The sequence below is a fragment of the Guillardia theta genome (genome assembly GCF_000315625.1).
Source record: "Guillardia theta CCMP2712 unplaced genomic scaffold GUITHscaffold_64, whole genome shotgun sequence".
NCBI lineage: Eukaryota > Cryptophyceae > Pyrenomonadales > Geminigeraceae > Guillardia > Guillardia theta.
The window spans coordinates 308,564-330,908 of record NW_005434610.1 but is presented as its reverse complement, the minus strand read 5'-3'; the positions used below and the strand labels follow the sequence as shown (position 1 = coordinate 330,908).

Sequence of the window (22,345 nt, the reverse complement as noted above, 5' to 3'; positions counted from 1 at the left end):
ATGTTATTCATTGTTGATTGATAGAAGCTTTCTTCCCTCTTTGATACCAAATCTACAAATTCCTGCCCCAACGTAGAGTTCACTCCGAACCCAACAGTCCCTTGAAGGGATTGGCACACTGCGAAAGAGGTTATGCTCTAAACAACGTTAGGTCTTCCTTACCGCGGGGTAAGAAGGGTTTGCCGCGCAGTCTGAATCGTCTCCTCTCAAGTACGCGCTCTCGTCTGCCCTCAGCCTCCCGTTGCGGATGTAGGAGCCGGTCGCCTCCCTAGGCTCAACTCAAGAGGAAGGAGGGGAAGGAAGGCTTACCGCTGCATCTGATCTTCCCAGCTCACCTGCTTGGCGCTCGCCACCCTCACTGCCCTCTTGCAGATGTGATGCCCCATGAAGTCCGCGCACTCCGCCAGGTGGCTGAACATGTCGCCTTGATGAAAGCTCTATTTCTGGACTAAAAAAACGTCATTCAAAAGATAAAAATGTTGAGGCGGACTTGTATGAAAGCAGCCCTCATCAGAAAGCATTGGCACGAGTTTATTCAGATTTTAATATAATGGTTAAGTGACACACTATGACCAATGGTGACCCAAAAATTAGAATCTCAAAAAAAAAGTCGAAATCGCGGTGTGGTGCAAACCCCGAACGGTAAAACAACAAAGGAGCAACGAGAATATAGAATGTTGTGATTAAAAAAAAAGAACATCCCTGCAAATCCACCGGTACAAATCAATTCTTCCGAAGTCTAAACACCCGTCTGTTTATCTATCAAAGTAGAAGTAGGGGTGGGTACCAGGTTTGTGGCTCAACAAACTTCGAATATTTCCCGCCTTCCCGCCTTCCCGCCTTCATCCGAAGTCTAACTACCCGTTTGTTTATCTGTCGAACTTGAGTAGGGGTGGGTACCAGGTTTGTGGCCTTCCCGCCTTCCCGCCTTCATCCGAAGTCTAACTACCCGTTTGTTATCTGTCGAACTTGAGTAGGGGTGGGTACCAGGTTTGTGGCTCTGTAAAGATTTCCCCGCCCTCCCGCCTTCTCTCCCTCCCTCCCATCCTCCCTCCCGCCTTCCATCACTCCCTTCTTCCCGCCCTCCCTCCCTCCCTCCCTCATTCCCGCCTTCCGAAGCTCCCGCGTTCACCCTGATCAAATATGGGGAAAAGGAAAAGAGGAAAACAAAGAAAGTCTTGTTCTGATTCACAGACGACTGTCAAGATGTGTTTGAAAAAACATCTCAAACATCACACAATGATCGGTGTGATTGATGATTGGGTGAAACACATAAGCAAAATAAGCCATCGAGGTAGCATCATCTTCAATCATCTATTGTTATGGTGTTTTGAGAAGGATTCAATGCAAGGTGATGATACGTACATTACAAGGCTGTTTGATCAGATATACAATCGTACTAGAAAAGTAACAGACAAAGAAAAAGAAGAAGGGATGCAAGAAGAAACGGTCAAGACCAATGGTGGAGAGAAAGTTTTCTTTCGGACCTGTTTTCTGATGGGTGAAAAACGCAGAGGTAATGCAATTCAGTTTGATATTTTAGACGAGTTTTGGCAAGAAAAAGGGAACAAGTATCTACCAATACAACGCAGGAAAGAAGGGGATATTCGAGTACTGTACTATTCTGCTGATCAATATGCAACAAATTTCCAAAATTACATATTCTATACGATGGGACAAAACAGACTAGATACATAAAGGAATGGGGAAAGCTCAATGGGATTTCTTCAGAAAAGGAGATACAGGATATACGGAATACAGTAAACGGATGGAGCTTTCCACCAAAAACTCGTGTTCTCGAAAGACAGGATGTCATTGATTTCATAAGGGAACAAAAAGAGATCATTGGATGGGACAATCATTATAACTTGTCATGGGCCCGTGACAAAATCAAGAAAAACCCTGAACAGCAAAAATGGATGCAATTACACATGCCAAATCTTGTCAAGTACCATTTTTCGGTTCTGAGGTTTTTGGAGATTCATGATATATCTGATCGATACACGATCGCTCCGATTTTTCAGATACGCAAACAATTTATTCGCGTAGACATTTGGGGTTTATTCTACATTATGGATCAATCTGGTCTGTTGCAATATTCAAAGGGTGGGAAAAGCAAATGCATGAAAAAGTTCATACAACAAAAACATAAGCGATTCTTGTCGGTGTTGAAGCTACAATCAAATTTGAGAAAGAAAGGGACAGTTGATAGCATACAGACTGACGGAGTCGCACTCTGTGTGACGTTCAAGAAGAGAATACACAATGAGACAGACAATACTACTACAAAGAAAAGCAAAACAAGAGATTGTGATGTGTCATCAAGACGAGTTATTGCAATCGATCCTGGTCGCAATGTACTGATATGCGGTGTCGAGCAAATACCTGGTCAAGAAAAACCAAAGCAGTATCGATATACTCGAAGGCAGTACTATCATGAGTCTCATATTACTCGGAATAACGCCAAGTTAGAAAAATGGAGACAAGGCATAACAGAAGAATCAAACGATATTGCAAGAGTGTCAGCAAAAACGTCTCGGTTGGATCACTTTGAAAGATACATCGACACCGTGGTGAGACTAAGCGAGATCCTGTTCGAACACAATTGTCAAAACAAGTTCGCACGCCTGAAGATGGATAACTACATCCACAAACACAAGGCGATTGATACGTTCTTCAAGAAGATGAAAGGTAATGGGACAGATCAAAATCCAATAATTGCATACGGTGATGCATCATTCGGTTGTACTGGGCGTGGAGAGAAGTCAGTGCCTGTAAAATGGATCAAAAGGCGATGTCAGAACTTCTTCGAGGTGACGGCAGTTGATGAATACAGAACGACAAAATGTTGCAATCAATGTCATCAAGAATTGTATGATTTGAGACGCAAACAAATCAACAAGAATGGTATACTTGCTGACGAAGTGTCAGTGGTGCGGGGTTTGAAATGGTGCAGATCCACCAATTGTGTTCAAAACCGTATCAAGTCTCGTGATGTCAATGCTGCTATGAATATTCTATTGTGCTACATGTCTCTACCAGCACGACCAGATTTTCTGAAACGGCCTTGAATCACACATGGGTCTGGTTATACTTCAACCTGTTCTTCATAGAAAGGATGAAGTACGAGTCAGACACAAGGAAATATTGGCGTGTGGGTCTTCAATGATCCATAATTTCGACGGAAAATTTAGAATTTTGAAATTTTATGTTTTGTGTCGTTTAGCTAATAAATGTTCTTGACAAGCACAACCCAGTCAATCAATTGTCCTTTCGCTCGCCATGTCTTGCTTGCACACCCTCCCATAATGACATACTTGACACTTCCATCAGACTCGATGGACTACGAGGTTCACTTGCGAGGTCTGGACTTGAAAGGTTCAGAAGGAAATCCTGGCGCTAACTTTTCTCCAAGCTCGCTCGCCTACCTTGTTCATACCTTTTTAATCCCTCTGCGACCTCCCTGTATTCGCTTTTGATTGCTTGAATGATCCCGGGAAAGCTTCGACTGGTTTGGCTTGAAGCCTTCCTCTCTTGCCACCATGTCTAGATGCTTTCTGGCAAATAGACATGCTCGTGTCCTCCATCTTGTACTTAACTTCAGCCTTGTGTCGCTTTGATGGTTGTTCATCAACCTCATACCACTCCCAATTGACATCATTTCCTTCATCGTAAGGAAAATTCACCAAGCTTGACCTCTCATGCAGACGTTTGACTTTTCTGTGATTGAAGGTTGGGATGTGCAACCTGATCTGCTCAGGCATTTCAATTCTGCACATCCCCGACACGAAAAAGAAGACATGGTAAAGTATGACTTGCAGCCAGGAATATGTGTCGACTAGTGCCTCAGTGCTGTAAGCCTTGGACAAGGAGGATGTTGATGAAATGAAACAATCGATCTCCCTGATGATGGATTCCTTCTGCGTGTAAAGAGAACAATTAGTCATCGAAAGGATCACTAGCAGCAGAGCGTGACAACATCACAGGCAGATCAAAACAACTAGCAGTGTGAGTCACCTTTGGATGATCTTCCAGCATACTTGTCGTGAGCTCCTTCGCCACGTCATGCCAGTAGAGCCATAGATCATCGGCGGCGGCAATGTAAACATTCAGGTCTTTCTGCGGGTATTCGCCTGTAAGGATCAGATGTGCGACTGTCAGTCTTTCTTTCAGCGTCCAATCGTCGCTGCTCCATACGTCGGTGACTGAAGGAAGACGATGACTGTCGACGAGATCAAGAAACTTGCGACTATCTTCCCGTATGCCTTGTATGTTGAACTTCTTCTTACCACAGAAACGCTCCTCCTCGATGTAAAGGTCGTCTTCAGCGTGCCTGAACATCCAAGCGTACAGTCTCGTCCTGATTGAGAATGTCCAGCCTAGGAAACTTTGACTCTCTTCTCTTTCAATCGGCTGAAAGCTGTTGGTGGGCCACCAGAAGTGACGAGCCGATGCCAAGCTGAAAAGACGATTCTCAATACCATACCTAAGAAAAGCCTCTATGAAGTTCGTGATTGCTCGCTCGCTTGCAAGGTTCGTATCACTTGAAGAACTGATAACAAAGACTTTCTGAAGCTTAAGACAATAAGACTGTTTCATGTTCTCTTTCAAGATCTCAAATACATCTCCACTACACTTGCTCGTAAGCACGTGAGGAGTCAGTGGCATGTCGCTTGAGTCATCGGGCAAGAGCCCTCGCGCTGTTCGAGCCAGCGCGACTTCATTCACCAGTAGGCTCAGCTCAGCGACTGCGAGCTCCAACTGTCGATAATCATCGTGTTGATCATCGTTCCTTGAAGCATGGCGCTGAATGATGTCGGCAAGAAACCTGTTGTGAGAGGTGGGGCTGTCTTTTTCCTCTGACAGGCAACGATCAAGATGAAGTTTTTCTCCGATTCCTTGCCAAATTTTTGCCAGAGACTTCACCTTTTCTCGAAGGGAGTTCAGTATTTCATCATATTTGCTCTGCACTTGCGACCAAGGTACTGAAGTTTTGAACGCATCTTCAAAAAGATCGAGGCTACGTGTGTTCCAATATGTAGCTTCTTCTTGCTTCTTTTTCCTTGTATGCTTCAACATGTAACTGTCGTTCCCTTGGATATTTCCTAGAGCATAGAGATGATTCCTGTGCTGAACGTTGAATGTGGTCTTGACGGTACTAGGTAAGACGATGGCAGCAGCTCCTGAACAGTCAAAGTCGGTCATAACAGCGACGTCCATGAACAAGAAGTCTTTATCTCCAGACCATATGAGTGCAGCATTGTGCTTGTGGGCGAACAACAAAACTACGTTGTCGGCATTCTGAAGTTCTCTAGAGCCTGAGTGATACATTTCCAATCGAGCTCCAGTCTTCCTTCTGAGACTTTCAATGGCTCCTACCATCACTCGTTTCTTCATCATCACATCAGCTTTTGTGTCACCGATACTCAATGATTCCAACAGGCTTTCCCTGTTTTTTTGTGCCGTCGAAGTAACTTTGACATTCTGAGACAGCTCTTGGATGTATTTGAACTTACAGAAATGTTTTTCTTGACCGGCATCTTCTGCATCTGGAACACCATCAAAGACAAAGATGATCTTCGCTTGTTGATCATGGCCGCATCCAACTAGAAGGTCCTTCCAGAGCCTCAGGAAAAGGCGATAACAGTCTTGATAGGCTCTTTCATGATCCACTTGTGAGTGAAGGGACTTGAGATTCGACCCATCGACAACGATGACAGGAGCAAAACTGTCCGAACCCTGAACCCTTGCTTTGATGAAAATTTTCAGGTGGCATCTTTCAACCGGCACGTTGGTGCCCAACAATGTGACGCTGTGAGGAGGGGTCCGATATTTTGGAAGCTGGACGTTCATAATAAAGTCTACCAGGAGATTGACGTTTCCCATCCTCATGAGTCGCTCCCTTTCATCGATGGCAGATATGCCGAACCTTCGCATCCACTCATGTGCGATCAGTTTCCTTGCTAGATCAATACGGCAAGACTCGCTGTCAGGGAAGTATTCAAACAGTCTCAGGTTTCTTCTGATATCAGCCGCTTGAAGCTCAGTGAAATATTTCGCACCGAGCATGAAGTGATCGATCCACGAGGCATCCATGTCATCCTTCGCCATCATTGCAAGCTCTGACCCATCTTCACCGCACGGCCAGGACTCGCCGGTACGAGCTAGCAGAGCATACAAGTATTCTGCTGGTATGCCCTCAAACCCCTGGCACACCAGGTAAGTCTCGCAGCCGCTCGAGTCGCTCATGGTTGGCTTGCAGATAGACGTCTGCTTGAAGAAGGAGGAGAGAAGATAAACCAGACAGACGCTCGCGTGATCGCAGAGGTTTGACATCTTGAGGACAAAGTGTCCTCCCTCGCTTAACGATCCCATCGCTGTCACAGCTTCACAGAACTGCAGCTGGTGGTCAATGTCCTGATGCTCCTCGAGTTCTAACGTGTCGCCACTGCAGCCATCAGCAGTCACCAGCATTACCGTGCCTCTGCGACTCAGCATCTCCCATATCCCTTCAATATTCTCACGAAGCCGCACGTCGCCGCTGTTGTCAGGGCCGAAGTACCAGTGATGTCCCGTCTCGTTGATCAAGATGTCCTCGGTGATCTAGAATGTAACACATGTCAGCAATGATCGCCAATAAGGCTTGTTGGATACCATGTCTTTCGTGCCGTTCCCTTCGAAGTGAGGATTAAGAGAAGAAGCGACCCAATCCCATCGGGTCCCTGTGAGTTTGCTTTGAATATAATGATGTGTTGCTGAGACAAATGCTCCTGGAGCTTCACAAAGATGCAACGAGACAAACTTTCCATGGTCTGCTGGGCTACGAATGAGTTGGTAAGCGGAAAGCATCTCGTACATCTTGGCGAATTCTACTGAGCACATCTCTGGCTTGACCTTATCTCGGAGGGCGGGGATGACTGTTGAGGTCAGGGCAGTCTTTGCTGTGTGAGCTCTCCAACCCTGCGCATAGCAAACGTGACGACGATCATGCGAAGTCCGTCAACTGACTTACCTTGACAGCCTTTTCTGCCATCTGCTGCCTGCACAGAAATCAGACGGTCTTTGATGCTGGGTTGTTATATGGAGGGAAAACCTCATCTGTTGGAGCTCTCCTGAAGCTTCAAGCACATTTGATGAATGAAATCTTGAGGTTTTGAAGAAAGAATCAGGTGGAGGAAGCTTGTCTTTTACTCTCTTGACTGCATAGGACTTGTCCATAAACGGAATCTCAAAATCTTGTTGATTTTGATATGGTTGATGTGTCGACTGCTTGATTTGATTTGTGAGCTCGATAACTTTCTCAGCTTCATCTTTACTCATCATGAGCAATTCAGGAGGGACAATCTCAGGCTTATGAAGGCCATAACGAGGGCGATAGTGACCCCGGGTGCATAGCAAAACTTCATCGGACGAATGGTCGCTTTCATGAGCCTTCGTGACCTTGAGAGCCGTTAACCTTCCATCAATCTCTTCTATTTCAAACTGAACACGGTCTCCTGGTTGCAGACCGTCTTTCAACTGGCTTTTGCCAGCTGTAATCACCATTGTCCCATATTCTTCGATAATGACTGCTTCTGAACTTCGCGAATTGAAATTGTCCAAGATCCCTTTCGACATTTTTATTTTGCGTCTAAATTCCCGTAGTTGATCGGTGAAGGTTGGCTCCGATAGCTGAATGTATGTGCCAAATGTTGACATTCTTGATTTGTAGGTCTTCAAGAAAGACAACATCTCGCATACTTGCATGCCTTTCAACTCAGCATGCACCATACGCAACATATCAACGTAATTTTTTCCATCCGTATTTTCTATCCATCTTAGTTGATTGTTGATTGGGTTTTCAGAGTATTTTCCGTCATCATTAAATAACATCTGAACGCCCCCAACTGCTACACAACTCTCCAACAAAGCACTCACGCAAGCAGAGTGGCGGTTATACTCCGCGAGATTGAGAGATGTTTCTCGATGCTTAGATGTTGCCTACACATTCGGGTTCGCGCCGCTTTAAAAGTGCGTCAGAGTCTGACGATCCCATCCCCAGCGCATGCCCTGCCATGATTTGAAATGAAGATTCGGTATCTTCCTCCAAAAATACTCTTACTGTTTGCAATTTAACTTGAAAATATCAAATTCTTTTCAAGGTATTCAGCGGCTCTGTGAGCTAGGAACTCGGAACCGTCGCGGTCGGAGGCTTTTAACGGGCCTTGTTCTTGACCCCTTTACTCAAAGTTAACTCAAAAATCAGTACCAGGACAATCATGAGTTGACCCTACTGTCGCACAGGCCATACGGCGAGACTGAGAGAAAAGACAGCGAGAACCAAACCTAATCCTGCCAACTGCTGTCCCGGAGTCCCCCAAACTTAACTGATACCTTATTCTTGTTCTGTAAAAGTTGTCGGACGGTCGCCGTGACTCCTCACGGCGCTCGTTACTACACGTCGCGGCCCCCAGGCCCCTGCACAAATAAAGATACTACCGTACCCACCCACCGTGCCCCCCCCTGGTCTAATCCAGGTGGGGACTCCGAGGCTCCCGGGGGTGAGCCGGGCAGATCGGTACGGTAGCCTAGCAGCGACATTCAGCAGTGCAGCCAGCCTCCGGTAGGGTAGTAGTAGGCGACCCCACTGAGGTAACTTGACCGGTACAGACTCGTAAAAAAGACATCATGAGAGGGTAGGGTCATTTTAACCACGGACTGGGTGATCATTGGGCCCCCTGCTTGGCCTTCTCGCAAGAGTTAAGTTGTAGGGTAGTACCCCGCCAGCTGAACCTTGCAGTGCACAAATCTATCGAGCAGGAGGAATATCGGCACATCACCATCTTTCTACTGAATCTTGCGATGTTTCCACATCACACGTCACAGAATAAGAGATCCTCAAGGGTTGTACCACAATACTCAGCAGATATCGAGCAAGAGATGTCGTTGTATTGTCAGGATGGTGGTTCTGAGCTCGTGATGGGCTACTCTGCGAACCATCATGTTGATAATTCATGGATTCAACGGCAGCCCACGGACTTTCCTGAGGACCTGCCCCAGGACTTTCCCCAGGACCTACCCCAGGAGCAAGAGATGAACTCGTTCAAGTCACAACGGGCGAACAGCATCTCACAAAATTCAAAGTTCCAGAAGGAGGCAGGAGGGATGTCCAGCTACAGCAATGCTGACGACGAGCGTCCAATAGGACTGTGCACCTTCCTAGGGCAGTTTTACAGCCCGATCAACATCTTAAGGGGAATTCACCGTCACTTACAGGATAGCGACGAGTACTCTCCTTTCTTTGCTCGCCCTGAGGTGTGCGACGCGTACTCTAGGAGGGAACGATTAATGGTTCTGGTCAATGTAGTCCTGGTTTCTCTGACCAATTCCGCGTTTCTGATGACGGTCCAATTGCCAACCGAGTGGTACGCCAAGAAAATGATGGGCGCGTTGTTGAACCCAATTCTCAAGGCTCTCATGCTGACCGAGCTCTTGAAGAGGATCTTCAAAGCGAAGGCAGACGAAGGGGGATGCTGTATGCGATGTCTGAGGAAGAGCGGAAACTTGCTGGCGGTTGCTCTGTGGGCGATCTCATGCTTCTTTGGAGTGACCTTTATCGCAGATGCATTTTATTGCAAACAATATGTGTTCTCTCAGCCCCAACTAGTTGCGCAGGCCATGTCGAGTCAGATGCTCGCTCCAGCTGGGTCTTCCAAAGGCACCATCATCTTCGTGTGTGAATCAAAAACTCAGATGGAAGCTGCGAACTTCTGCGCGAAGCTGGGAGGTCGCCTGCCCCTCTACAACCAAAGCTCTGAGTACCAGATGGCTACCAAGATCATGAATCAGCATCTTCCCCGCTTTGGCATCGCGACCTTTGGGCTAAACGCCTGGGCAGCTGGGGGTCAGCCAGGAGCTGGACGCTTAACTTGCATGACTGCGACATGGAACAGTGCCACGACAAAGCCTACGCTCATCAACAATCAAAATTGCTCGACATTGCTACAGTTCGGATGTCTTGTGGATCGGGCCCCTAGCTTTGCAGCTGAACTTGACAATTGCCGCTGCACAACAGAGACGAAAACTCTGGTCGAGACGTTGCTGATCCAGTACATCATCAATTACTTCATTGGAAATTTATCATCATATATCTACAGCATGCTGCTCGCACCCGTCTACTTCCTCTTGGTAGGCATGGGATGCTGCAAGTTCACGAAATTTCTCTTAGATAACTTGGTACTCGATTGGGCAAGGTCAGACGCCTCAGGCCGTCCTGCCATCAGGAAGGAAGACGAGTACCTGTTCTTCACGTTGATAGTTTGGTCTGATGCTCCAAGAAACATGTGCTGCTGTGGAGAAACTCCTGAGCAGGAAACTTGTTCAGAGGAGCGATACGATTGAGGAACCAGCAACTCTCCTTTCAAAGGGTGAAGATGTTTGTGTTTTTGAGGCGTCAAACTTGTTGAAAACATCCTACGACAGAACCTTGAAACTTATCCTTATCATTTTATGGTATGTGCTATGTATAATGCAGTTGCTGAACGATGTCGTACACTACAACCATCACGAAACGCACCTGCTCATCAACACTGGAAAACTTTATGCTGCTGCAAGTCAGTGACATCGGTAATAGTCAGAGTTCAAACTTGCAATCATCTGCTGCGTTCAAGCTCTGCCGCTGTCAGTCAAGTTGTAGTTGCAAGGTCAAATTCGCACGGATACCTTACACCATAATCTTTTACTCAAAGTTAAGTTAAAGATCAATGAATGAATGAAGTAGTAGCAAGAAATCAGTTATCATGGCCGGTCAGTACACTCGAGTGATAGTGTACTGAGCTCGCCTCGGGAAATGAATAATAAATATCTGAAGACAGCAACTTGGACACCAGGATGGCCTGGCTAGTGCCTGCAGGACAGCAAAGCGCAGAGTAGCTGGGAGCGAAGGAGAGGGGAGGGGAGGGGAGGCGAGAGGATAGGGAGAGGAGGGAGGCGAGAGAGCGGAGAGAGAGGAGAGGAAAGCAACAGGTGAAGGATGATAGGGAGGATGCTCCTCTCTCCCCTCTCAGGTGGGAAGAAGGCAGAAGAAGAAGAAGGAAAGTAGGATAACAACTGTACAGAGGGGAAGAAAGAAAAGTCGAATGCAGGAGTACGTGCAGAAGAGGTTTGATTCTCTTGTCAACAACTTCTCAGACATCCAAGCATGGAGCAGCAGTTCCGTCTCTCCGAGCGAGCGCTTACTAGACAAGCTCTCTACGGGCATGGAACGAAAGAGCATCCGCCTCATCAGCATCATCGACCTGGAGGGCCAAGACTCATTCCTGCAGCGGCTCTTCTGCTTCAGAGAGGAGGAGCGGCCGGAAGACGAGCTCTGCCTACACGTCATGACCTCAGAGAGGTGGGGAGATCGTAGCGAGGACGAGGCTGCCTCAGGCCGGGCGAAAGGCCGGAGCTTGACTTGTGCTAGGATGAAAGCGGTGGAGAGGAGACGAATGACAAGCCCTCACAGCAACATGAGACAAGAGATACGAAAGTCCGATGATGCCGTCTTGTTTGGTGAGGGAGGAGGCGATGAAGACGAGCACGCACGGGAGCAAGTCAAGTGCGTCATGGAGCTTGCTCTTGAGGGAGGGAGAGCCGACGAAAGCTTCTCCAAGCGAAACAGGTAGAGGCATAGACTGATGAAGAGGGTTTGAGAGGAGAGCATGGAAGTGACTTGAGATGTTGCTAGCGCTCTGTCAGGTCAGTCGAGGTATCGCTCCCAGAGCTTCGTGGATAGTCGGACGGAGCGGAGATTCGAGGCAGACTTGATCTTCCTGGAGCATCCTCGGGTGTACGGGCTGTGCATGGGGCTCAACGACTACCAGGGTGAGCTCAAGCCGCTTGCGAAGGCCGTGCAGGATGCGAAGGAGCTGCATGACAAGCTCTGCTCACTCCCGCAGTCACACTCTGTGTTGAGCTCAAACCCCAGGAATCCGTCTGACATGAAGAAGTACTTGAGGAGGAGTCTCAAACAGCTCGAGCAAGCGTGTCCGGAGCTGTTGATCTTCTTCTATGCGGGACATGGGCTCTATGAGCCGGTGAGCCATGACCAGATGTTGGTACCAACGGAGGTTGAGGAAGTGAGAGGGTTATCTTATCGCCAGATACATGATGAGATGCTGTCCTTGAAGGAGGTTTTCAAGGTCTTCAGGGACTTTGAACGAGATATATCTACGTTTCATCCGAGGGTGCTCGTTGTGATTGACGCGTGTCGAGACAAGATCGAGGGAGTGAAAGAGGGTGTGCCGCAGGATCCGGAAGTGAAAGCGCTTCCTGAGCATTGGACTCTCTTGCTGACATGCGGCAAGGGCAAGACAGCAAGCGATGACTCAATCTTGTTTCAGTCGCTCCTCGATCCTGACTTGGGGATGTTTGCTTGCAATAGGCCTCTTGACAATGTTTTGCTATCTTGTGCAAGAAGTTGTGAAGGGAAACAACCTTGTGTTTTTATGCAAATCCAAGCCATCCCGGATGGTTTCTACCTGGTGAGAGATGGCGAGCCCTTGAGAGACATCAAGAGCAGTACAGCTGGGCTGCTTCAAGCTGCGAAGGACTTGGCATCAAGCACTCCTACCCATACAGACACGTCAAAGGCGGATACTTATGTGTTGGCTTACAGCCCTGAAGACGCCAAGTCTTTCAGAGAAAGGACCATCAAGGCGGTGAAGTATTTCCTTAGAGAGCAGCGAGCGGATAGTCCGCGGTGGAGGGTGTGCTCAATCGTTCTGATGTACTTCCTGCGATATGAAGACACGAGGTTCTCTACCCGGAGGCTGCTGGGGAATTTTCTGACAAAGGTGAACAAAAACCTAGTAGGGCCCGAGCTTGTTGAGCTTGTGCTGGAGTACATTGGTCGAAACAAGATCTCGTCGCCGTCCTTCGATGCATGGAAGGCAAATCAGACAGGTCGCAGCATATCTGACGACAAACTGCTCATTGCAATTCTGGAATACACGATTAGCAAGGAAATACGCAAAGTGATAACGGACCCAGATGAGCTAGATGAAGCATTGGAGATCTGGAGCAAGGTGGTCGATAGATGCTTTGACTCGATGGTATCATGGGAGGATGCGATGGATAAAATAGAGGAGCATCTTCGAGAAGAGATAATGCCTGGAGAGGGTCAGTATCCTTCGTTCTACTTCTATGTGCTGGAAAAAGCCGTGGAGGTCGGAAGCTATGTCATGATGCTGAAGATGACCAAGCTGAGCAGCGTATTCTTGCACTGTTGTCTACTCGAGTACTATCACAGCAAGCAAGGGAAACACAGACACGAGCTTGAGGGCTGGAGGACATGGATCAGCAGCACTGGCTGGGTCGTGAGGAGCGACGGGTACAGGACAGACTGGATGGAGTGCGAGGAGCACTGGAGCGAAGAGCTGAGAAACGGCTTCCGACGGGTGCAGGAGTATGAGAGACCTGGAGGTTTTCGAAGCTTCGAGGCGTTTTTGCAGGAAGGTAGAGGTACACTAGAGAAACAGACTATCCTTTAAGCCATGCGCAGGTGAGAGCAAGAAGCGAAGAAGACTGACGACCGGTGACTCGTCTGTAGCTTCGGCTTCTTCTAGTCTAGGGCTGGATGTATTGTGTTGCTGTGAGCTATGAGTGTGTGACCTATCAGGGCAGGTGGGATTGGATATTCTAGATGAAAGGAGGAAGCGTCGGCACAAGAAGGCCAGTGAAGAAGAAATGATGACGTCAGCACAAGAAACGATAGAGCATCAGATAGAGCATGGACATGCACATGAAGGGGATGATCACAAAACGCTGCAGGAGACTCTTACCCCAGACAGCCTGCTGACCGCCAACAGAGAAAATCAGGAGAAGCGAAAGCCAGAGGAAGAAGAGGCAGCTACGCTACATCACGAGAAGAGGATGGTAGTGGGAAGGCTCGAGGGAGGGGAGGTGCGACAAGAAGCAAAGCAACCACTACAACAGTCGGATGAGATCGACGAGCTGAAGGAGAGAACTGAAAGTGAAGGAAAACAAGGGAAAGAAGCTGGGAGCAGTCAAACGGAAAAGGCTGAAACAGACGTTGAGATCGATTTACAGCTGCTGCATGAACTTGAAAAAGTTTCAATCCCGGAGTCAGGCAACGCGAAGGAAGGCGAGGACTTGCCATCGTTGGACTTATGTCGGTGGACGCTTCCTCCTGACATGCGCGACACGCTTCAAGTCTTCTACCACAATCACTCCCAAGACTCGGACATGACGGCAGGTCACGCGGAAGCGAGCGAGCTCTGCCGGGGTCTTAACCTGCCGGCCGAACTCCTTATGCGTCTTGCTGAGACGTGCAGTAGTGTCGACGAGTACGAGAGAAAGATCGCGAGAGAGTGGGAGCTCGCGTGCAAGCAGGACATGCTCGCTCGTCCTAAAGTGCTGCGGAGGATCGCAGAGCAGATCAGTGGGGGCAGCCAGAGCTCTCCCTTGTCAGGGCTGCTAGAGAGGGAGACGAAAGAGGCGTGCGGTAGACGCATAGCAGACGTGCTAGAAGGCGTCCAGGTACCGACAGCAACAGGAGCGAGAGGAGCAAGAGGAGGAGGAGTAGCAGTGGCGAGCAGGTCATGGAGGAGGTCAGAGGGAGGGAACGCGAAGTTCTCAATGGAGGAAGGGGAGGAAGCTATCTTCGGGAGGCTGGAGGAGTTTCACGGGGGCCTCATCGAGCGTATCGGGCTGCCCAGCACAGACCTATGGAAGGGGCTAGAGGACGAGCACTGCCATAGGAAGGACTCGGAGGAGCCGTTCACTCCGCCCAACCACAACGAGGTCACGAACCCTAAACGTGAGTGGGAGGCCGTGACAAACCCGAGCATGCGGCAGCAGCTCTCGAAGGAAAACAGACGCATCCGCGACGTGGAGTGCGTGATGGCAGAGGAGCGAGTCAAGGAAGCAGGGCTAAGGAAGGAGGAAGTCGTCGCGCTGCTGCTCTACACAGGTACAGCATGGGACGCTTTTAGAGCTTTGAACGTGCGACGTGAGCTGACAGACACATTGACAGGCCCCATGTACTACAAGTACAATGCGGTTCTTCGACTTCCGCAGTCGCACAAGGTCAACAAGTACGTCACGACCCTCCACTGCGTTGTGAGCGGGGTGATCAAGCTGTCCAAGACCACGAGGCTGCCCTCGTCGAGGGTTGTGTACCGGGGGCTCAAGGGCGTGCGGATGCCGGCGAGGTTCGTGGAAGAGGACGCGCGAGGGGTGTCAGGGGGGGTGGAGTACGGGATGCTCAGCACGTCGACAGACAGGCAGGTGGCGCTGCAGTACGCCAAGGAGGGCTCGCTGCCGACGCTTTTCGAGATCAGCTGCGGGGCCATCGACCGGGGAGCGGATGTGGAGCTGCTGTCGCAGTACCCCGAGGAGAAGGAGATCTTGTATCCGCCGCTGTCGTACCTGGAGGTGATGAAGCAGCCGCGGGTGGAAGAGATAGACGGGATGCTGGTGCAAGTGGTGCCGCTGAAGATCAACGCGAACTTGACGTGCTCGACGATAGAGGAGACTCTGGGGAAGCGGAAGCAGCTGTTCATGGCGCTGCTGGAGAACGTGGAGGAAGAGATCGGGCGAGACCTGGAGGATATGATGCAGTCGCAGCGAGTGAAAGACAGGATGGCAAACGCGCCATTAGATGTAATGTTGAATCGTCATCATGGACTGCACGAGTCTATCGAACGAGAGTGTGAAGAAGTCGTAAGGGGATACAAGGAGCGAGCCGAGGCTTGGTACAATGACGACGACAACTACGTACAAGCCATGGGAGAAGCGACAAGACTGAAGGAGATGGCGATGAACAAGATAAACTACTGGCTTGATGGTACCGGAGACTTCATGTGTGATGCTCTAGCAGCAGAGAAGATGAAAGATCTGTACATGAGGAAGATATCAGATTTGCATTGCAGAGCTCAGAGCGATCCAAGTGAACAAGACGGGCGGAGGCTTGCGGAGCAGTTCTGCAAGATGCAAGGGATCTGGCGAGGTCAACAAGACTCGGAGGTGGAGTCTCCGATCTTCACTGCCGTGAGGAAAGGGCAGGCAGACATGATCCCGATGATCTGCCGGGCAGGAGGGAAAGTGACGGAGACCTTGAGCAACGGAGACACGCCATTACACGTGGCAGCTCGACAAGGATACATACATTGCATGGAAGTTCTGATCAGACTTGACGCCAATTTGTCGGCCGGAAACTGTAATGGAAACACAAGCGCGCATGCGGCGAGTAGAGGAGGGCATGTCGCGGCGCTACGGTATCTGGGAGAGGTAGGCGGGAGGGAGCTGCTTGCACAACCAGACAACAACGGGAGGACATGCGCGCACTCGGCGAGTGGAGGAGGGCATGTAGAGGCGCTGAGGTATCTGAAGGAGGTAGGGGGCCCGGAGCTACTCGCTCAGCCTGACAACAACGGGACGACATGCGCGCACTCGGCGAGCCAAGGGGGCCATGTAGAGGCTCTACGGTACTTGGGGGAGGTAGGGGGCTCAGAGCTATTGGCGCAGCCTGACAACGAGGGCATAACATGTGCACACGAGGCAAGCCAAGGGGGGCATGTAGAGGCGCTGAGGTACTTGGGGGAGGTAGGGGGCCCGGAGCTGCTTGCACAGACAGACAACGACGGGAGGACCTGCGCGCATGCGGCGGGCGAGGGAGGGCATGTAGAGGCTCTACGGTATCTAGGGGAGGCAGGGGGCAGGGAGCTGCTGGCGCAGCCCGACAACGAGGGGAGAACATGCGCACATGAGGCGAGCCAAGGAGGGCATGTAGAAGCGCTGAGGTACTTGGGGGAGGTAGGGGGCCGGGAGCTGCTGGCGCAGACAGACAACGACGGGAGGACCTGCGCGCATGCGGCAAGCGCAGCAGGAGATGTAGAGGCGCTGAGGTACTTGGAAGAGGTAGGGGGGCCGGAGCTGCTGGCTCAGCCCGACAGCAACGGGACGACATGCGCGCATGCGGCAAGCCAAGGGGGGCATGTAGAAGCGCTGAGGTACTTGGGGGAAGTAGGGGGCCGGGAGCTACTGTCGCAAACAGACAACGACAGCTGGACATGCTCGCTCTTGGCGAGCCAAGGGGGCCATGTCGAGGCGCTGAGGTACTTGGGGGAGGTAGGGGGCCCGGAGCTGCTTGCGCAAACGGACAACAACGGCATGACATGCGCGCACATGGCAAGTGGAGGAGGGCATGTAGAGGCTCTACGGTATCTGAAGGAGGCAGGGGGCCGGGAGCTTCTGATACAGACAGATAACAACGGGACGACATGCGCGCACTGGGCGAGCGTGGGAGGGCATGTAGAGGCTCTACGGTACTTGGGGGAGGTAGGGGGCCGGGAGCTGCTGGCGCAGACAGACAAGGACGGGACGACATGCGCGCACATGGCGAGCGTGGGAGGGCATGTAGCGGCTCTACGGTACTTGGGGGAGGCAGGGGGCAGGGAGCTGCTGGCGCAGACGGACAAGGACGGGACGACATGCGCGCACATGGCGAGCGGAGTGTGGGATGTAGCGGCTCTACGTTACTTGGGGGAGGTAGGGGGCCGGGAGCTGCTGGCGCAGACGGACAAGGACGGGAGGACATGCGCGCACTTTATCACCATGGCAGGGCATGTAGAGGCTCTACGGTACTTGGGAGAGGTAGGGGGCCCGGAGCTGCTTGCTCAAACGGATAACGAGGGTAGAACATGCGCGCACTGGGCGAGTGCGGGAGGGCATGTAGAGGTGCTGAGGTACTTGAAGGAGGTAGGGGGCCGGGAGCTGCTGACGAAGTCGGACAACAACGGGACGACATGCGCACATGAGGCGAGCCAAGGAGGGCATGTCGAGGCTCTTCGATATCTGAGGGAGGTAGGGGGCTCGGAGCTATTTGCTCGGACGGACAAGGACGGGAGGACATGCGCGCTCTTGGCGAGCCAAGGGGAGCATGTAGAGGCGCTGAAGTACTTGGGAGAGATAGGGGGTCCCATGTCAGAAAGTACATCGCTGATCTAACCCAGTTGAAGCGGGATCTTTAGGGTGCTTCAAGTTTACTGAGAGTTTATTGAAACCGTCAATTCTACTTGATAAAGGCAAGCTAACATGCGATAGTCCGATCGTGAACTTCTACTGCCTCGGAACTTATTTGTGGTTTGGACTGCTCGAAGTCTAATGAGGACCTGAGAAAATCTTGATGTGACTCTTTCCCCTCATACACTTCTGTTTCAACTTCAAATTCTACTATTTCACTGAAAGAGTTGGCCTGTCCCAGATGGAGGAAACCGTCGCTGGTCTGAGTCTGGAAGTTGGCCTGAGTGAAACTCTCGTCACCGTCCGAGGCCCGCGGCGCCGGGGCCCGCCGGGCCGGTGCGGCGCCGGGCCCGAGCAATTCGGTGCGCCGGGCCCGAGCAATTCAGTAAAAGCTGTGAACCGTTTTGAATTTGATTCCTACACGCCTTTCCTCGCACAGCGCAAGGGAACGGTGCCGCGGGTGCGAGGTGCGTTCAAGGAGGGTGTAGGAGGTGAAGGGGAGGAGTGGAAGTGACTTCTAACGAGATTTGTTTGACAGGACAATCTGATATCTCTCTAGCTTGATCGCTCTCAACAGAATGCCGAAAGGTTGGAGCATAGATTCGATCAGTGAGTTCTTTGGAAGCATGCGAGTCGAGAACGACGATGAGGGGACGAAGCATGAGAAAGGTGCGTCGCATCATTGACTCATCAAACTACCATGATTTCTTTTATGATGAACATGTACAGGGTCGTCAGATGAAAGAGAACCCCTCAGAGTGATGAATGGGATAGTCATACCAAAGCTCGCCAACTCTAAGTCCCCGCAAGATGTGAGCTCTGACAGCCTTGTATTCTTGGATGAGAACTATCAAAGTCCTGTTCAAGATAGTCAGAACAAGATTAATGTCAACTGTTTGTTTCCTCCCGACGAGCCGGCAATTGTTCCCGCGACAAACGTGCAAGATGAAATTGAAGTCAACCATCAAGGTCAGTTGGCACGAGAGGACGAAGATTTCTACAGAGGAAGAGATGTCACAAAACAATTTCTCAATGCAATTAGTGAAGAAAACACATTGTGCATCAGCAAAGAGCTCGACAACGATTTTCATCAAGGATCGTTGTGCAGACCAACTGAGCAGGCAACAGCACAACTGTGTGAGGAAGAGTCGAGCCATCAGAGGCTTAAGGTTGATGATGACATCAAGGTCAAGACTGAGCAGAATGTCAATGATTCTGGTGGAAAAGCCACTCTGATTGTTTTCGATCAAGTTTTCTACAAGCATCAAACTGCTAAGGGGTGCCAAGAGTGTCCCGAGCGGGTGGAGAGTCTCATGGGACAGAAGGGAGTTCTTCGGACTGGCAGTGAAGACGCGGACGAGATTCACTTTGAGGAGCACGTACAGGAAGCTTCCATCTCCGACATTCTGCGAGTACATGAATGGGAATACATCTGCCAACTCCGCAAACTTTGCGCTTTGAAAGGCGAAGCGAACGCCCACAAGGACCGAGACCTTCTCAGCAGGACCCTTGAGCCCCCGGGACATCCTTCGGACACCTCCTTCTCTCAGCAGTCGTATCAGGTTGCAGCCATGGCAGGTGTGTATGACTCACGTGTAGTCGTATACACTCCTTGTGATGCGATGTTCAGCCGGGGCTGTTTGCAAGGCCATCGACAGGGTGATGCAGGGACATTGCAAGAATGCATTCGTTGCAGGTGAATGATTCCTGTTTCATGTTGAGACCTTCTCACTCCTCCTCCTCCTCCTCCTCCCTTCCACCCCTCCTCCTCTCCTCCTCTCCTCCTCTTCTTCCTCTTCCCCCCCCGCCACCCACCTCTCCTCCTCCTCCTCTTCCTTTACACTATGGTTGGGCCCTTTCCTGCCACGAGCAGCACGACCCCCTGGGCATCACGCGGGTCCACGCGGTCTGGTATACACGCCGGACGGCAGACCTTCTCTTTCTCAGGGCTTCTGCCTTATGAACTCAATCGCAATCGGTGCAGCGTACGCCAAATACAACTACAGGTGGGGCTGCAACAGTATCTTGGAGGGGTCGAAGTGAGAGGAATACACAGGGATCAGATCAAGAAGATCGCGATCATCGACTTTGACATTCATAACGGAGATGGCACAGCCGCCATCATCAGATCGCTGAAGCCACAAGTCCTTTGTATCGTCTCTCTGCCTTGATCGCTTGCCTGGTGATCCCTGCGCCTGCTTTCAGCCCAGAGGATCGGACCTATGTCGAAGATTGACCTTCCATCCTACAAGGTGACGTCACAACTGCTTTCTGCTTGCAGCATCTTCCCTAACCTTTGTATTCAGCCATGGCTGGACGATAGCGACTCAGATAACGTGGTAAGCATCCGATGATTGCTCCTTGCTTCACGTTTGACTACTGACAACTGAATGACCCTCAGTTCTTCTGTTCCATACATCTCTGCGCGGAAAATTTTTATCCTCGTATGGCAAGGTGAGTACACGACTAGGAATCGTGTGGAGTGTGCTGACTTTAATCTTCTGCTAGCCATGACTACTTCATGGGCTCGAACCCGAGCTTTGAGCTGTATACTAGCGGAGGCTGTCAGGTGAAAATCTCAGCGAGGAAGGATACAAGCAGCGTGACGAGTTTGCATACAGGACGATAGCTATCCCAACATCGTCAACATTCCGCTCAAGAAGACCTCGAGCAAGGTCTGCTGACCCTGCGGCTTCGAGGGCCCTAAAGCTCAGCAGGAGGAGAGCTCTCACCAGTTCCGCACCCTCATCACAGAGAAGCTGATCCCCCAGCTAGTCCAGGTGCCCCCCCCCTCCGCTGCCTTGTCGGCTGTGAAACTTTTATCTCAGTTCGCGCCGGAGTTGGTCATGGTCTCGGCCGGTTTCGATGGTCACTGGGAGGACGTCAAGGCATCCCTCTCCTGATCTCCTGACGGGACTTGACACGCTTACCCTTGCACAGGGAAACTCTGGGATGTCCCATCTGACTGAAGAAGGTGAGCACGCTTACCCTTGCACAGGGAAACTCTGGGATGTCCCATCTGACTGAAGAAGGTGAGCACCATTATGCAGAGACTGAATCATGCCAGAGGTGTCTGACGGGTCCTCGTCGTGCAGACTACACCTGGATCACTGAAGAGCTCTGCAAAGTGGCAGCGCGATGTGCTAGCGGGCGGCTTGTCTCGGTTCTTGAAGGAGGTTACCACGTGGTGATACCGTCCCAGTGCTCTCCTGCTCCATCCTGTGAACTCGTTTACAGGAGAGGCCCGCTCCCCTCCCACCACGTAACAGTCGGAGGCGAGCTTCCGCTGTGATGGCATCTGCAGTTAGCCCTCTGCCAGGGGCCCTGGCCACCAGGTGTGTGAACGAGAGCGAGGAGGAGGCTGCATGATAATCCCTCTCCCAGCGTTGCTGCACATGTCAAGGCGCTATCCGCTGCATCTACTCGTGCCCCAGAATGAACCATAGCATGGCCCGAAGCTTCCAGCAGACGGCGTCATTTGTCGTCGTCTGAAAAGTAGCCGCATCCTCCCACAGAGCACATGGGTTTCTTGCCCATGGTCAGCACAGGCGCTGCTTGCGCCTCTAGTCTCTGGGATTCCTCCCATATTTCCCTCCCACTCTTCTTCTTGGAAGGCGGCTTCGTTTCCTGGTCGTGACAAACTTTTAGTGTAGAAGCGTTGTAAGTAAAATATCAACCACCTCATTTGTAGGAGGATGAAGATCGTTCGATGGTGCATTACTTGGACTCTGATCTGATGGTAAGGCTCAGTATTACAAAGAGGAAGATGGACTGAAGGGAGTTCACATAGAAAGAACACATTTGCATGCCAATAAACAACATATCTTCCAGGTTCTCTGCATGAGAGAGCTACCCCACCCTTCGCATCCTCAACCATCCCTTTCTGTCGTACCTGCCATGCTTAGATTGTGAAATCCGTTACCCTAATTTCATGAACTGTTGGAATTATTCACTTATCATTTCAACAATTCACCGTGACAATTCGGGAAAGTATCTCAAATTTGCACAAACCGTTATAATATGGAACCATTCAGGATGATCGTTGACTGAGAGGAATCAAGGGGTAGTGATGGGCGATGATTGTTGCGGTCCGTGATCGTGGGAGAGTGTGGTAAAGTGAACTTTTAAAGTTTTAAAATTTGTGTGATTCCCCACATCACGGTTTGTCAGCTCCCTCTCGAGAGCCAAAAAAGTATCTAAATTTAGAGTCACAGAGCAGTCAGGACCCCCCAATGCGACCTCTTTACATCAGCACGGGACTCTAGAACAATGTTTTATATTTACACCCCTACCCCCGGATACCTCGTTTGAAGTACCCTACCCGAGGTACTTTACAGAT

At 50.5% G+C, this 22,345-nt stretch overlaps 6 protein-coding genes across 6 annotated transcripts; 4 read left to right on the top strand and 2 right to left on the bottom strand.

The window, feature by feature from the left end:
- Window positions 1–79: 79 nt before the first annotated feature.
- On the bottom strand, window positions 80–419 carry GUITHDRAFT_113123 (hypothetical protein; the record flags this gene model as incomplete). Its single annotated transcript, XM_005827785.1, has 3 exons — window positions 80–118; window positions 163–268; window positions 310–419. 3 exons carry the CDS (start codon window positions 417–419, stop codon window positions 80–82), a joined length of 255 nt encoding a protein of 84 aa, XP_005827842.1.
- Window positions 420–6,213: 5,794 nt separating this feature from the next.
- Window positions 6,214–6,849, bottom strand: GUITHDRAFT_75183 (hypothetical protein; the record flags this gene model as incomplete). The annotated part of the gene is made up of 2 exons (XM_005827784.1): window positions 6,214–6,603; window positions 6,655–6,849. Coding segments are annotated over 2 exons (585 nt in total), but the record flags the coding sequence as incomplete, so codon positions are not given.
- A 1,992-nt stretch (window positions 6,850–8,841) lies between these two features.
- Window positions 8,842–10,380, top strand: GUITHDRAFT_113121 (hypothetical protein; the record flags this gene model as incomplete). The annotated part of the gene is made up of 1 exon (XM_005827783.1): window positions 8,842–10,380. One exon carries the CDS (start codon window positions 8,842–8,844, stop codon window positions 10,378–10,380), a length of 1,539 nt encoding a protein of 512 aa, XP_005827840.1.
- Window positions 10,381–15,021: 4,641 nt separating this feature from the next.
- GUITHDRAFT_75215 (hypothetical protein) lies at window positions 15,022–15,426 on the top strand (the record flags this gene model as incomplete). The annotated part of the gene is made up of 1 exon (XM_005827782.1): window positions 15,022–15,426. A coding segment is annotated over one exon (405 nt), but the record flags the coding sequence as incomplete, so codon positions are not given.
- A 546-nt stretch (window positions 15,427–15,972) lies between these two features.
- On the top strand, window positions 15,973–17,991 carry GUITHDRAFT_75201 (hypothetical protein; the record flags this gene model as incomplete). Its single annotated transcript, XM_005827781.1, has 1 exon — window positions 15,973–17,991. The coding sequence occupies one exon, from the start codon at window positions 15,973–15,975 to the stop codon at window positions 17,989–17,991; it is 2,019 nt and encodes a 672-aa protein (XP_005827838.1).
- Window positions 17,992–19,623: 1,632 nt separating this feature from the next.
- Window positions 19,624–21,298, top strand: GUITHDRAFT_75275 (hypothetical protein; the record flags this gene model as incomplete). Its single annotated transcript, XM_005827780.1, has 7 exons — window positions 19,624–19,702; window positions 19,880–20,012; window positions 20,063–20,150; window positions 20,259–20,342; window positions 20,706–20,786; window positions 20,835–20,888; window positions 21,059–21,298. The coding sequence occupies 7 exons, from the start codon at window positions 19,624–19,626 to the stop codon at window positions 21,296–21,298; spliced, it is 759 nt and encodes a 252-aa protein (XP_005827837.1).
- Between the last annotated feature and the right edge of the window lie 1,047 nt (window positions 21,299–22,345).